Consider the following 15015-nt stretch of genomic DNA (forward strand, 5'->3'; position numbering starts at 1 on the left):
ATCCCTGGAAACCACAGGGGCATTCTGGTCCCTTCCCTTTGTTGGCTTTGTTATGTGCTCATCTATAGTTTTAGTAGCAAGGCTTTGTTGTCCGTTGTCTGTTTAGCTCCCTCTTGGCTAGTACATTGTCAGTCTTTTTGTCCATGTTCATGCTGCCCAATGGGCATAATTCCCTTGAGCAGTTAGAGCTATGCTGTCTCAGCTTCATGTCATGTCAACTTTTCTGTATCACTTCCCTTTCTGTGCTTCCATGTGCATTCAGACGAGGAGGATCTGCCTCCTGGTGCAGGTGGGTTGCGGAACATAAACACGTGTGTGTCTGTCTTGTGCATGTTTGTAATTCAACATTTCATCACCCCAAAAAACCTGAACAGAATGTTTTTCTTCTGTGTAACACTTCAGGAAATTGAGAGGATTTTTGGATCATGTGGATACGTTGTCCTCGTGGTTTAAGAGGTGGACAATATTGTTTAGAAAGTAGAGGTAGTGACACTAAGTGTTATACTGAGTGGCTGATTTAATTTGTCCGTTCTACATTCCTGGTCATGTGTCCTGTTTTACCTGTTCTGTGGGTGACACGAGAGAAAGCATGATGTGTCCATCTCTTTCCCCTTCTCCATATCCTGAAGTGAAACACAGTGTTGGATGTCTTTTCTGTGTGATCAAAAAGAAAACAACCACACTTTCATGTGCACACTCTTTCTTTCTACTTAATTGGGAACATAATCGATATGCTCCCAATAAAAGAGTAAGTGAGAGTATATGCTTGAGAGTGCGGCTCATTTCTTTATTATCAACGCCGTTCTTAACTCACACCCAGAAACAGTTTAACTGGAGTTAAGTGTGCCTACTTCCTTGCTTGTTTTCTGTGTGTTCAGCCACTGACCCCCTTGTCTAGGTGGAGTGCTTTGAGCAGCCATCTTGGACAGTGAATGATCAACTAAATCAAAGACAACATGCCTGATCTGTTAATAAGTTTGAAATATCACACGCCTCTTTTCTACTATACTTGTACACAAAGCAAAGCCATGCCACCCTGAACTGTGAACAACTGTGATATTTGCTTGTGTTCCTGGAACGCTTCCAGTCATGACACTAGAGTCCTGGAGAAGCTTGCAGTTGCTTTACAGTTGGTGTGCTAATTTGTTTTGTCATAGCTTGGCCAAAAGGTGATAGTGGTAAAGTGGCAACATTAAATACAGATACCGGTGTGCATTGGCATTAATTCAATTACATCAGCAGTTCATACTTTCCCTGCTTTCTCAATGATATGGTGCCCTCTTGTGGTTTGATTAAATCTATTTCATATGCACCATTTTCATTAACAGCAGAGAATTCATGAATTTCTCCTTGATAGCACTGCAAAATGGCACTTAAATATTCATTCTAATTTTGCTGATACATACATTTTTTTGAATGTTTTTGTCTCACATTGGTTTTGCAGAATATGCAAAGTTGGTAATACGTGTTATCCTCCAATATATAAGAGAACCCAAATCTGACATTTTCATTCTAAAAGGCCATAAAGATAATACTAAAAATTATAATACAAATAATAACTGTGCTATTTAATTGCTATTTATTTGCAATTCACCTATTCTTTTTCTCTTTATTTGGCAAGTGCAAATCAAAAAGCGATCCAGGGTCCCTGGTGTTATGCTCACACAGTTTGTGGAGAAGGTTCCAAAAGATTGCACCACTCCAGACTTCGTACGCAAGCCATTTGCAGTGACCATTGCAGAGGGTAAGGTATAGTTTTATGTTTAAAACAAGCCTACAACTCATCATCAAGCATGCAATTTTAACATTCAATGACTAGTGGAAATTCCATCTCCTTTGATGTTGTTTGTATTGTTATAATTGCATTTTAATAGAAACAACTTTTTGTGTGTGACACCTTCAAAACATGAAGGATGACAATTTCTAGAATCCTAACAAAACATCCAAATATAGGAATCAATTAGCCTTTAGCATGAATGCTATGGTAATCTAATACTGTATCTCATAATCTATCTCTGCTATTCCATTACAATAAGTAATGAACAGCAATACAAATCTGAAGATAGTTTCATATTTCATTTTACATCAGTTTGGCCATAAACAGTTATAACAAGATGATTTGTGTAGCATCCTTGTGTTTCTTAAAAACAGTTGAATGAAGCAAATATTGTTTTTCAGGTAAATCAGGCCTCTTTAAAGCTGTTGTGTCAGGAGACCCAGTTCCAAATGTTACATGGTCTCGGAATAAAGGAGATACCAATGATCCAGAAAAATATAAGGCTCGATATGATGAAAGGAATGCTGAATACGTTTTTGAGGTAAACCAACAGTAAATCATTGAAAATAATTTTGGGGACTTAATACATTAGTTCTGTGCATTGCCATAAGCTTTGCATTAAGACAGACATTCTTCCATGGTGGTTTTGTATTAAGATTTTATTGAGATGGTTCTTATGAATAAGAAAATGATGGGCAGATACCTTTTTCATGTCAAGGCCATGCTTAAAATTATGCAACAATCATATACTTTTTTCATACACATTGTCCATGGTTACTATACAATAGCAATGGGAAATCCCCTAAATGGCCTAGATTTACAGAGTTAAATGTTATAATCCCATGTATGCATCAGTCTTACTGCCACTTAGCAATAGTCTAACTGTATGAACAGGCCTTTCGAACATGTTCATCTTGTTCAGGGGTTCTGATGTTATTTTTTTTTACCACCACAGATCCCTAAAATTTCGTCTGACCAAGCAGACACCTATAGATTCTTTGCTACAAATACCTATGGAAGAGCTGTGTGTACTGCCACTCTGAATGTTATTGCAGGTGAGCATGTACATATAAAACAATCATGTAGCCTGCATTGTAGGGGTGTAAAAAATAACCGATACATATCGATATCCGTTTTTAGCGTTTAAGATACGACTACATCGATGCGTGAAGTCCCGTATCGGTTTTAAAATGTCATGAATTGGTCTTTGCCCGATTTAAAAGTTATGAATCGGTTCACAAGCGTTTGTCTCTCCGTTTTTTTTTAAACACAAAACACTCGCTGGCCGGTTGCATTTTATCTCAGTCAGAATATTGACAGCCTGTCATTGGCCAAAGCCCGCATAGCATAAACCAATCAGGCTGTATTCTCAGTATTAACGCAAGGACCTGGAGAGAATTAAAGATTCTCAACAATGCTATGCTAGCTTCGCTACTCATTTTCAATGGCCGATGCTATGCTAGCTTCTTCAGCCAAGGAAGATACATCGTTGTTGATTGCGTGTTTCTACAGACATCCTCGGATTTAAATAATTATAAAAAAAATAAATAGGAGAATATTTGTATCATTAACAATTATGTTTAACATTTATAGTCATGATTCAGTGACCGAGCCATCATGATAACCTAACATAACTATAAGCACTGTATGAACAGTGCAAATGCCAGTGCCGACATCCCAAGTCTCCCGGAAGTTCCGGGAGTCTCCCACATATTGATAACCACTCCCTGATGCCCGCAAATTACTTAAAATCTCTCGGAATCAAGAGCGAGCGAACAAGACTGAGCACACGAGACAGACGTGCTCCAAACCGCGTTAGCATTTGTGAAGCACACGCACGACAGAGAGGGAGAGGGACTTAGGGACTGTGCGTGTGTGTGCGAGGCAGTGTGTGTGTGTGCCTTATGAGCATCCTGATTAGCCAATCAATTTTCAGTGTGGACGGGCTTTTATCTCTTCCACCGAACCGAATTAATCAGTTCAGTGTATCTAGGAACAGGGGCACCATGGCACAGGGACAGTGCCACCCAAAAAGAAAATATAAGACATTTTACAACAGACTACAAAAGGTGTACCCCTGTCTTATAAAAGTAAATCACAATGACCGTCTTGCACGCTGTACTATCTGTTACAGTGATTTCAGCATTGCCCATTAGGGCTGAACGATTTTAAGAAAAAATTGAAATTGCGATTTTTCTGGTAGAGATTGCGATTTCGATTTCAACCACGATTTATTTTCTTTATATCAAGTTCCAGTATAAATTAATATAACCAATGAATTCCATTAAGGTAATCAGGGCTCGAAATTAACTTTTTGGCTTACCAGACAACATGACATTTTTTACCAGCCAATCATATTTTTTACCGGGCAAAATTAAACCTGCCATTTCAGACCTACTCTGACATTGTTTGATATAAACAATCTTTACCTATGATTTTAATATCATTGTTAATCACTCTCAGAATGGATTAAAAGAAATCAACCAATATTGCCCAATTGGCTGGTGACTTCCGCAACACGCGCTGTATGCTATACCCGGGAATCCTTAAAGGCCCTCCTTCACGATACAGTCATTATTTAATTTACTTTTGCATGACCACAATTTTTTAAAGCACATTCAAGAGTTGGCTATTAAAAATGTACTTCAGATGAATTAATTTAACCTCATAAGAAGCGCTGCATTAGGTCTAGGCTACTAAAAAAAATCTAAATTAAGCTTTTAAATGACACTTATATGATAGATAAATATTGTCCAACTAACACTACAGCGTGGATATTCAAAAGCTTATTATACTATAGTCTTACTGATCTGACAAAAAACCGCATTGAAAAAAACAAAGGGAAGGCAAACAGTACCTCTGCTTCACTGAAGGGTGCGTGCGAGAGCAAAGGAAAAAAAACTTACCGGAGCATGACACTGTGTAGTGGGCGAAAGGCTTGATGTTATGAATACATGTGTTACACAAAATAAAATGAGCCACCTACTGCAACATGCCCTTGGTGTAGCTGTAGCTGATGTTGTGGCTTTTGTTTCTTCCACCCTAGATGTTCTCTGCACCTTTGCTTGAGGTGATGCAACGGCAATGAATCAGCACATTATTTTAGCTTTCGTTTAACTGCGTTAACTTGCGTGTGGTCAACTAAGTCGGTTTCAACTTTAAAATTGCGCTCGAAATATTAGAACTTTATAACCTTTGTATTCGCCGGCAAAGTATTAGAACTTTGTATTCGCTGGCAAAATTATTGTATTAAAAAGCTATTTTTAACCATGACGGGCGCAATAGTCGGGAGAATTGCTCCGCAATGTCACTCGCCAAGTGGCGGAGCATCGGAGACAATTTAGTCGCCAGCCCAAGATAAGTAAAAAGAGTGAACACCTTTTCTTAACGGAACAAAGTCATGTCAGGGTAAGGTGCAGATAAGGGATTTTAGGGTAAGATGCAGAAGAACAACAACAAAAACCAACTGGAAGTTTTCGTTCACGAAATGCACCGTCAAACTCATGTATGGCTCGGTTGTTCTGCTTGACCACAGATCCGTATAGTTGACGCGTAAAACTCCATGTTTTTCCAGCTCATTTACAACTTTGGCCTTGCATTCTCCGTACAGCTGTGGGATGGCGACTTGGTTAAAGTAGGTACGGGAGGACAGAACATACCTCTTGTCCATTGTGCGCAACAAACTTTTAAATGAGTCTTTGGTCACTGTGTTTTGGCCTCAAATCCAAAATACTGCCAAATGACCGACGTGCTGTTTTTCTTCGACAATAATTTCGTCGGCTCTGCGTCTTCTCCCGCTTCAGCCATATGCTTGAAGTTGAATGTCGAGCTACACTGATTGGAGTGGAGCAAACGTCACCTGGTCACGCGCAGCCTGCAGCTTTGTGATTGGTAGCTGACACAGAGCCTTTCTACACCGGCATTGAGCATGCATGGGAATTATTGACGAAATTATTAGGCCTAGGCTATTATTATTCAGCAAGAAAAAACGCAGCTTTGACGATCCCAAAATCGTAATGCTTGAGATCGCGATTTTCGGTCGAAAACGATAGATCGTTCAGCCCTATTGCCCATGGTGGGTTAAATTACTCTAATAGACATGTTGAGGTGAGTTCAACAAGTTTCACTTCACGTGCATATTATTCATGCCTGCTAGTTGCCAGGGCTACATGAAAACAACAAGCTCCTTAGACTTGTTTAAAGTTGCAATGGAATACAAATATAAGCAGTTAACATAAATAGGATAGTATTAGCAGCATATAATAAATAGTAAAAGTAATCTACATATTTAAACATAATTAACAAAGAATTGCATAGGACTATAGCCTTTAGAATGATATTATGCTTTTATAACTTTTAGGGACCATAACAGAAATACAGGCCTGGGGGGGGGGGGGAAATACCTCCCTGAAATGATTTTTTGCAGGTTGGGATGTCTGACTTAGTGTTTTCAATAATTGAACAGCATCGAATCGAATCACATCGCATCGTATCGTATCATATCGTACTGAATCGTTTTTTATCAACATGCATCTTTTCTCGTATCGTATCGTGCCCATGTATCGAGATACGAATTGAATCGTTTTTGTCATTAGAGATTTACACCCCTACTGCATTGTCATGAATGAATGTATCCAGACTGACTGACATGTTATTAAATTCACATACAAATTGATATCCTTATTTTAGTGATGAATTTTTAAGTATTGTGATGCAATACTTTTTTCAATGAAAACAAAAATCTGATTTAAACTCTCTTTAAATCTGCATTACAGCGAAATATGCTTTATAAATAATTGCTATTACCTAATGTTTTGTCCTCTTTTAGTTGGATTTAAGAAGAAACCACCCGGTATGTTTGTTCTAATACTACTAAATTACTCAAAGCTATTTGTAATGTATATTTTCGGTATTATGTATTTCTTTTAACAAAACAAAATATTAAAAATATTTCTGAAATGTCTGGTACATTTTTTTTTTTAGTGTCAGCACCCAGAAATGAGCCAGAGGATTTCAGAAAACTTCTAAAAAAAACTGTGTAACTATGTATCTATATTGACATACATAAAATATAAATATTTTGTACTGAAAATGTGATATTACATGGAAAATGAATTAACGCAAAATATTGGTGATTCTTTCATTCCATCAGAATTGTCAAAAGAAAGCCTAAGAAAGTACGTAAGGAAGGAGACATTGATCCAGCTTTCTGGGAAGTTCTGTTATCTGCTCCCAAGAAAGACTATGAACGTGTTTGTTTTGAATTTGGAGTGACAGACTTCCGTTGGATGCTCAAGAAATTGAGCTTAATGAAGAAGGAGAGAGAGAAGGAGCAGGCAAAGGTAGATTTTGATTTTGACTTTGTAAGTCTGTAAGTCTTAACACAAAAGGTATTCTTTGAAGTATTACAATCAGCTCTGTTTTATTTAAGGCCTGTAGGTGCATGTGAAATCCACATTGTCTCACACCATTTTGCTTGCTATTAAGGTTGTCGAGAAAGTGGAAAGAGTGAAACAGATTGAAGTGAAAACCAGTGGAAAGGCCGAATTTGAGGTTGACATGCAGCTGAAGGACCCTAATAGTGAAGTTCTCCTCTTTAAGGTGAGATAATTCAGCTAACATCTCCTTGTGTTCCACTTGTTCACTGTTCATGTGTGTGAGCTGAAATTCAGTTTTTCCCCTACCATTGTATAAGGGGGGCACCCCGCCCCCCAAACGGCACCCCCCGCCCCCCCTGGAAGGTCAAGTTAACTTTACTAAATTGTATTTTCTATAAAGCGCCAGATCACAACAGAAGTCATTTAAGGATAGTCTACCTTTCCTATAGAACAGTTCTATAGCTTGTTCTTTTATTAAACACAATAAATAGCTTTGTCTTATTTATCTTATTTGCACAACGGCATGTCATTTTTGTCACAAGATGATCGCGCGTTTACAATTGTCCTCTCTATATCTGCCCCAATGCGCACACGTTACTTTCTGTTTGAAAATAAGATAGCAGTTAGTGTTTGCCGGCTGACGTGCAGATCGGCTCCAGCTCGAGTGCTCACTGACTTTTCTCTTGGTGTACAGAATTTTCTTTTTGTAAAAAAAAAAACATCTAAAATGCATGTGCACACGTTACTTTCTGTTTGAAAATAAGATAGCAGTTAGTGTTTGCCGGCTGACGTGCGGCTCGGCTCCAGCTCGAGTGCTCACTGACTTTTCTCTTGGTGTACAGAATTTTCTTATTGTAAAAAAAAAAAAAAAAACATCTAAAATGCATATTTTGCACGCAATATATTTGGAAATACAGACAAAAAGCTGGGGTATTTATTCATGTATATTTTGTCATCACTCGATCTTGAAGCAACGTTAATGTTCCAAACATGAAACATTCTAATGTGTGCACCCAGTCTCGGAGAGTTACTAGCCAGACTAGCTGTAGCTACTGAAAGAATGCCATGGATCCAGCAAAGCGTAAAGCTAAACGAAAGTATGAAGATGAACACCGGGCGTTTTTGCCTGAAATATGCAGACGTCACTGTCGCATTTTAAAGCCTTGAACTTGGAGCACCGTCTCTCAACACAACAACAACTCAGCCCAGGAGTTCCTAAAGGTACAGAGCTGGGCAACCACAAGGTACATATGTACATACGTCAGTCAGAGAAACAGACTCTGCTTTTTGGGACATTTACGAAGTACTCTGAAACGGTCACGTTGGCATCGTATCAGGTGTCAAGGAATATTGCTCGATCAAAAAAGTCATATAAAGCGGTGAACCTAGGGGAAACACTGAAATTAAAATGTGGTGTTTGTACACAGCTCTGGCTCTGTAAATGGGAAACAATGTGGCACTTGTAGGATTGTACGATTTTTGTACGTTTGGCTTTATTAAGGTGTGGTGCCAACATCGGCGGAGTTTGCGGGTATTTCAGTAGAAACTCAGCTCGCTCAAATGGCCACACCATATATGGAAGTTTAACATCAAATTACTGCATGATTGTTGAAGCTCATTTATTGCAATGAACGATTAACATGCTATTCGCACCATGGTTTCTGTAACGGATGTTACCGTATTCGCACCATAAATTCTGTCGGGAATTACACTCCATAGACATCTTTTTGAACTAGCTATACATCAAATAGGCTAGCCTAAGGGTTCACCACAGCCAACAGTGAAAAACAACTCACTGACCACATCATTAGTGATTGCATTGCTGCAGCTATACACCAACTGGCTCACACACTAACGAACATACCCATACACCGCAAAAAAGTGCTGGTTTGCGGAACTACAGATACAAGAACACATGCTTTCAACATGCTTACGTCACTAACCCTTCCACACAGCCTGACATTTTACTGTTAGGTTATTTTAGAGTGTCGAAAATGTATCACGAAGACCATAAACTAACAAACTATTAGTCACTACCAATCCAAAAGTACTGTGTATTAGGGGTTGAATGATGAATGGGTCGGTCGATTAATTGGTCGATATCTTGCATTTTTAGTTAATCAGTATCGATTAATCGTGGAACAATGTTAGCATAGTGTCAATTTTGCCATTCCAAAACAGTAGAAAACTAGCGACAGCTAACTAGTAGTACCGGTAGTGGCTTAAGTACGATATGAATTATTTTGGTGACATTTCGGTCCAGGTAGGTACCGGTTGTATAGGAACCAGTGAAGAGCAGGCAGCATTTCACAGAGCAAGCACTAAACAGAACTAGCCATCAACCTTTTAACAGAGAAAAATCAAAAGGTAAACGGGCAAAAGTGTAGCTATTAGGGCTGGGCGATATGGGTAAAAAATTATCACGATAGATATTTATATTTTCATTCGATAACGATATAAGACGATATAAATTACGTTTCTGTTTCATTTGCTACAGACAAGAACGCCTGTACAAACCAAAGGTTTCAATGTTTCTTTTTGATTGTAAACTCCCAATATTTCTCAATTATAAAAAAAATCAAAAGTGGAAATAAACAGTAATCTTTCCAAGTAAACAAACTGATGTCTGATAATAACCGGTTGAGTTTAAGAACATCGGCTAAATGTGTGTAATACGAAAATACGATGATAACCCAATAAACAGGAGCCCTGGCTGTGGCGCAATCCGGGGGCTGGGGTTATCCCCTCAAGTCTAGGCTACGAGATTCAGCCCTAACAAAGCAAGAAGTTCCGATCATTTGAACGACAGCAAGAAAATAACATTTGCGAATAAAGTGCACAATGGAAACATAGGACATTGTTCGTGTTTTACTACTCAAAGCATTCCAGGGATTGAGTTACAGTGGCAAGTTAGCGATCAAAGCAACAGGTAGACCACCTCCCAAAATCAGAGAAACAGCAGATTACAGCACAGCTGGCTAATAAGTGGTAACGTTAGCTAACAATGGAGTTGAATGAATGGTGTGCTAACGTCACATATTAGAACGTAACGTAAATGTTAAACGTCTCACACTGTGATAAATATGTTTAAGTGACCTCTGTTTAATTTCCATAAACTGTTAGTTCGTTGTAAGGTAAAATTAATACATTGCTAGCAGGCGTGGTGTACCGTGTGGAAATAGTGCTGAGAGGACTAGCGAGCTAGTTAGCAGGCTAGCCAGCTAGTAGGCTATCTAGTCACTTGTTTGTAGAAGCTTTAGCTGCGCAGTCTACACTCTGACCTAACCATAGACAACGCAGCGATTTAAGACTTTTTAATGCCCCGCGGCCACCCTGATACCATTTCTCCGCAACTTCCTGCTGCATCACAGAAATGAAATGGACTGCTGTTCCTAATTATTCTCTATCGACATTATCGATATTATTGAAAATGAATTAAGGTTACGATAGCTCTATCGAGGGAAGTCATTACTTCGATAATTATTTTTATCGTTTTATCGCCCAGCCCTACTGCAACTAACGATTATTTTTGTAATCGATTAATCTATCGACTTTTTTTTCAATTAATCGACTAATCTAACGATTATTTCCATAAATGTAAAAAATTATTCAAAATGTTGGAATTTGAATTTCAAATGTATTTGAGTAATAAGTTAATACAAATGTAATCATCATAATAAATACATTAAATAGTAATACAAATTAAGAGTGCAAATATGCTTTTAAAAGTAAAGCGAAAGTGATATTCAAATCCACAATCTTTTGTTTGAAGATTGCTAAGTGGAGGAGGTTAACTATTCAGAACAAACGAAAATACAGGCTACTCTGATAATTCACTGATTTACCACATTGCATTTAACATAACTGAAATAGCGTTAGCAAGCATCCGTGAGACGTTCTATTTTTAAAACATGTAAGAGTAAACCTTCCATTAAGTTATAGATATATGTCTATGATAATTGCTGCTAGACGCTTACTGTTCTTATGCTCCCACAGCCCATTCTCTTTGAAATACTGAAGTAGTACTTCTTAAACTACTAATAATTGACCATCATTGAGAAAATTGACAACTTTTCTCTTAGCCATATCTGATATGCAGCAGCTTCTAAACCAAGCTTTGTTTATTGTTTCCATGGTAACATGAGCCATCTCAGAATAATTTGCTTTTCGCAGCTATTTCGCACTTCCTATATGCAATTCCGAATGAAAAGTACCGTTAGCTCTGTTAGCGTCTGCAAAAAAAAAAAAACGTTTTTTATTTATTTATTTTTATTATATGACGCGTCGACGATACAAATCCGCGTCGACCGTTTTTCACAATCGACGTCGTCGATTTCGTCGACTAATCGTTGCAGCTCTAGTAGCTATATTTAGCACAAAAAGATTCAAACATCACAATGTGCAGCAAATGCAACAAAACAATTGTGTGTGTAACGAGGGGAGAGAAGGGAAGAGTCAACGGCAGATCAGCAACCCCAGACTGACAAATAAACAGAGATGACCGCAAAACTTATCCTACTCTCTTAAAGGGGCAGTACACATTTTCTCGTACTCAGTGTGTTCAGGTAACAAGTTGAACTATAAACAAGGTAGAAAAGATAGGTGTAAACAGATCAGAAAATGGTGAAATTTCATTAAAGAATTGCAAAAAAATAAATAAAAAATGTTTGACTCAAAAGGCAATGATGCTCATTGTTGCACAAGAAGTTTGAAGCTGTAGTGTGTACAGACACTGCATGAAATGTGGGATTTACGACAGTCTTCGACCCTGTGTATTGCCGTAGAAGCCCATATTGGTGTGAAAGCCCCCCCCCTTCCCCTTGGCCAGGCCTAGGTTTTGTTATGTTAATTGTATTGACCTGGATTGAAAACAACTCCCCCCCCCCCCGCCAGGGGAGGCACCCTGTCACTGCTTCACTGATTTAAAAAACCTGAAAGTCACAAGTTCGATCCCCACTAGTGGCAACCATGGCCCAAGTTGCTTAACGACTGTTAACGTCTCTTAATGACTGTTATCAGAGTAAGCCTGACTCTGTATAATTACATGCCAGAAAAGAATCTCAAGAACATTAAGGTGAAATAATAATATATAAGTTAGGAACATTACACATAGCCTAAGTTAAAACTTTAAACACATACCACCATAAACATGTGAGATAATTCGACAAGAGATATTGAAAGACATCTAACTCACTGCTTCGTCAAATAAGACAGATCAACTATATATATATATATATCTGGAAACTACTTAGAGATTCCGATTAGCTAAATTTGCGTCTGGATGGAAATGTGTTAACTTTCCCCATCCCACCCATGCTAAGCCATTTCTAGCATAACCTGCGATCTACCGTGGAAAACAGAGGGCAGGCGATTTTTTTATCAGTTCTCACTAGAGGATGGCAACCCGACCCGAGCCCGTCGGAACCCGTCGGGTTGGGGCGGGTTCGGACAAATATTAGAAATGTATAAGCGGGCTCGGGTCGGGTTCGACACATCAGCGCGATAATGTATTGAACATTCCAAATTTTAAATATCTTAATAAATAGTGAAGCCAACTGTCTGCTTCACATGATGCAAAAGTTCGTTTTTGAGAATAAAAAAAATCACATTTAGGTCCTACATTTTAGGATAACAGCCTTCTTCCCGTGTCGGGAATTTGTTTATGTCCGTGCCAACATGATTACAGGTGGCAAAATGGCATCACGGAGAAAGTTAAAGAGAAACTGTCATCTGGAGAGTTTAAAATGATACTAAACAAAGGGAAATCTACTGTATGGAGATATTTCTGCTTAGTAGACGATGCAGATTCTAATTAGGCTGATATGTCCAATGTAAGAAGTGTGAAGTTTTAATGAAATATGATTGATGCAACTCTCGTTCTCCACAACAACATGGATTAAACTTCGATGGTTGGATGTAGCCGAACGTCGCCGTGCTAACAGATCTTCAATGGTAAGACTTGTCTGTTGTGCCTCCATTAGTGTAGCATAAAACGTGAGTTTTATTAAAGCATAGCGTGTGTAATGTTTAGCTATTTCATTCCGTGTGTTAACCTTTCCTGCTGTCTGTCTCTGATAGTTGGAGATTGCAGGGGAGCAAAATGCTCCATGGCCGAAGTAGATTAGCTACATGTTTTTAACTTCGGGGTTTATTATTCCCTTTCCTTTACGTCTGCTGCTGGTTAGTAAATACAGACAGCAGGAAAGGTTAACAAACGGGATGAAATAGCTACACATTACACACGCTATTAAAATGCTTTAATAAAGCTCACGTTACTCACATACTGGTTAACACTGTTACAGCACATAAATGTTTGTCGCTACATCCAAACTATGCGTCACCTGTGTCCTTGAACGTGCTCATCTTAAAGGAGCTGCACCATTTTACTAAACGTTCTTGCAATGTGAATCATTTAATTTAAATATGCTTATTGGCCTTATTGTGTGCGGTTGTTCGTTTAACAGCGCTTGTTTGTGTGAGAGAGAGCATTTAACTGTTGATGTCCCAGTTTAATAAAGCCAGGATATTCATAAAAGACGTACGTCAATGTGGCATTAGTAGGCTACTATGAACAGTTGAGAAATTAATTCCGTCGGGCTCGGTTCGGATTCGAAAATAAAATCTTAATGGCTGTCAGTCTCGGTCCGGGCTCGGTTACTATTCTGTCGGACCGGGCCGGGCTCGGACAGAAAAAACCGGCCAGAGCCACGCTCTAGTTCTCACCACACAACGACCTCTCATCTTTGCTCCTTGAATGTCGATATGTAATGGTATGGTGTTATTGAAACTTACTACGTGTAAAAAAGACTACAAATTCAACGTTTATTATTCGAGTCTAAAGTTTCTAATGTTGCCTCTGGCGCCTTTAAGTGAACATCACATAAAAAACTTCACATAAGTCCCCTAAACCAGTGTTTCCCAAACTTTTTTTCAGGGGACCCATATTTTAAAAGTCACAAGCCTTCGCGACCCAAGCCAATAGACATTATTCGTAAATAACAAAATAAAGGTGGATTTGACCATTATTAAACATTAATGAGGATATTTTATTGTTATTTTATAAATTATATTATTATTGTTATTTCAGAACTTGTAGGCCTACTGCCACTGTTAATTAGCTATCTCAGACTGAGTGATCACTTCTCTCTGAACAATTATTACAATTTTAAGTTTAAAACAATGAAAAGCAATGCAATTGAACAAGCAATATTAAAATAATATTTCCAATAAGTACTTATTTGGACATTGGCTATTGAAATAGTATAGCCCATTTCTTCTAGCCTGGTGACACCAGCCTACGTATTTCCGCCTGAATTGATTTCAAGCTCATACTCAGTCTGGCCCAACCCCACTGACAATCGTCTCCAGAACTCAAAATTTTGTAGGACCAATCAGCGAACAGTTCAGAGCTGTGACGCAAAACTCGCCTTGGAGGAAAAGACACGAAAAGCTATCGGAAAAGTTGTCTCAACTCTCGAGAACATCAGAAAATTAAAAGGAGAACAAGAGTATTTTCTTGTAAGTTTTATGATTGGAAAGGACGTCGTAGCTCTTCTCCCAACTGGCTTTGGGAAGAGTTTAATCTACCGAATGCTTACTAAACGTTGCTGATTGGTTAAGGGAACTCCAATGATTTTAAACCTCAAGATAAGCACCCGCCCATCTCGGAAACCAAAATGCATTGGGTTGGCCCAGACTGAAAGACGGAATGAAATGGAGTCACAGGCTGGTAATGGCCAGGCTACATTTCTTTCTCTTTTCAACATTCAAACATACACCAGCAATATTGGAAGAAAATATGAAATCATTACAAAAAGATTAGCCTACAAATGATTCAAAACATGTCTTAACATTTTAACA

The 15015-nt window shown here is 38.5% G+C and overlaps 1 protein-coding gene across 4 annotated transcripts in view; it reads left to right on the forward strand.

Annotated features, from left to right (window-relative positions):
• LOC308371306 (immunoglobulin-like and fibronectin type III domain-containing protein 1) overlaps positions 1-15015 on the forward strand; it is a gene marked incomplete at its 3' end in the record, with an annotated part of 62022 nt that overhangs the window by 18775 nt on the left and 28232 nt on the right. For 3 of the 4 annotated variants that reach the window (XM_080846155.1, XM_080846154.1, XM_080846157.1), the window contains exons 3-10: positions 263-289; positions 1622-1744; positions 2179-2318; positions 2733-2832; positions 6606-6629; positions 6761-6815; positions 6930-7119; positions 7265-7378. In XM_080846155.1, coding sequence (XP_080702281.1) covers positions 263-289; positions 1622-1744; positions 2179-2318; positions 2733-2832; positions 6606-6629; positions 6761-6815; positions 6930-7119; positions 7265-7378 — 773 coding nt within the window. The remainder of the gene's footprint in view (positions 1-262; positions 290-1621; positions 1745-2178; positions 2319-2732; positions 2833-6605; positions 6630-6760; positions 6816-6929; positions 7120-7264; positions 7379-15015) is intronic. The other variant, XM_080846156.1, reaches the window with a different exon arrangement.

This window comes from Sprattus sprattus (genome assembly GCF_963457725.1).
Source record: "Sprattus sprattus genome assembly, chromosome: 10".
Classification (NCBI taxonomy): Eukaryota; Metazoa; Chordata; class Actinopteri; order Clupeiformes; family Clupeidae; genus Sprattus; species Sprattus sprattus.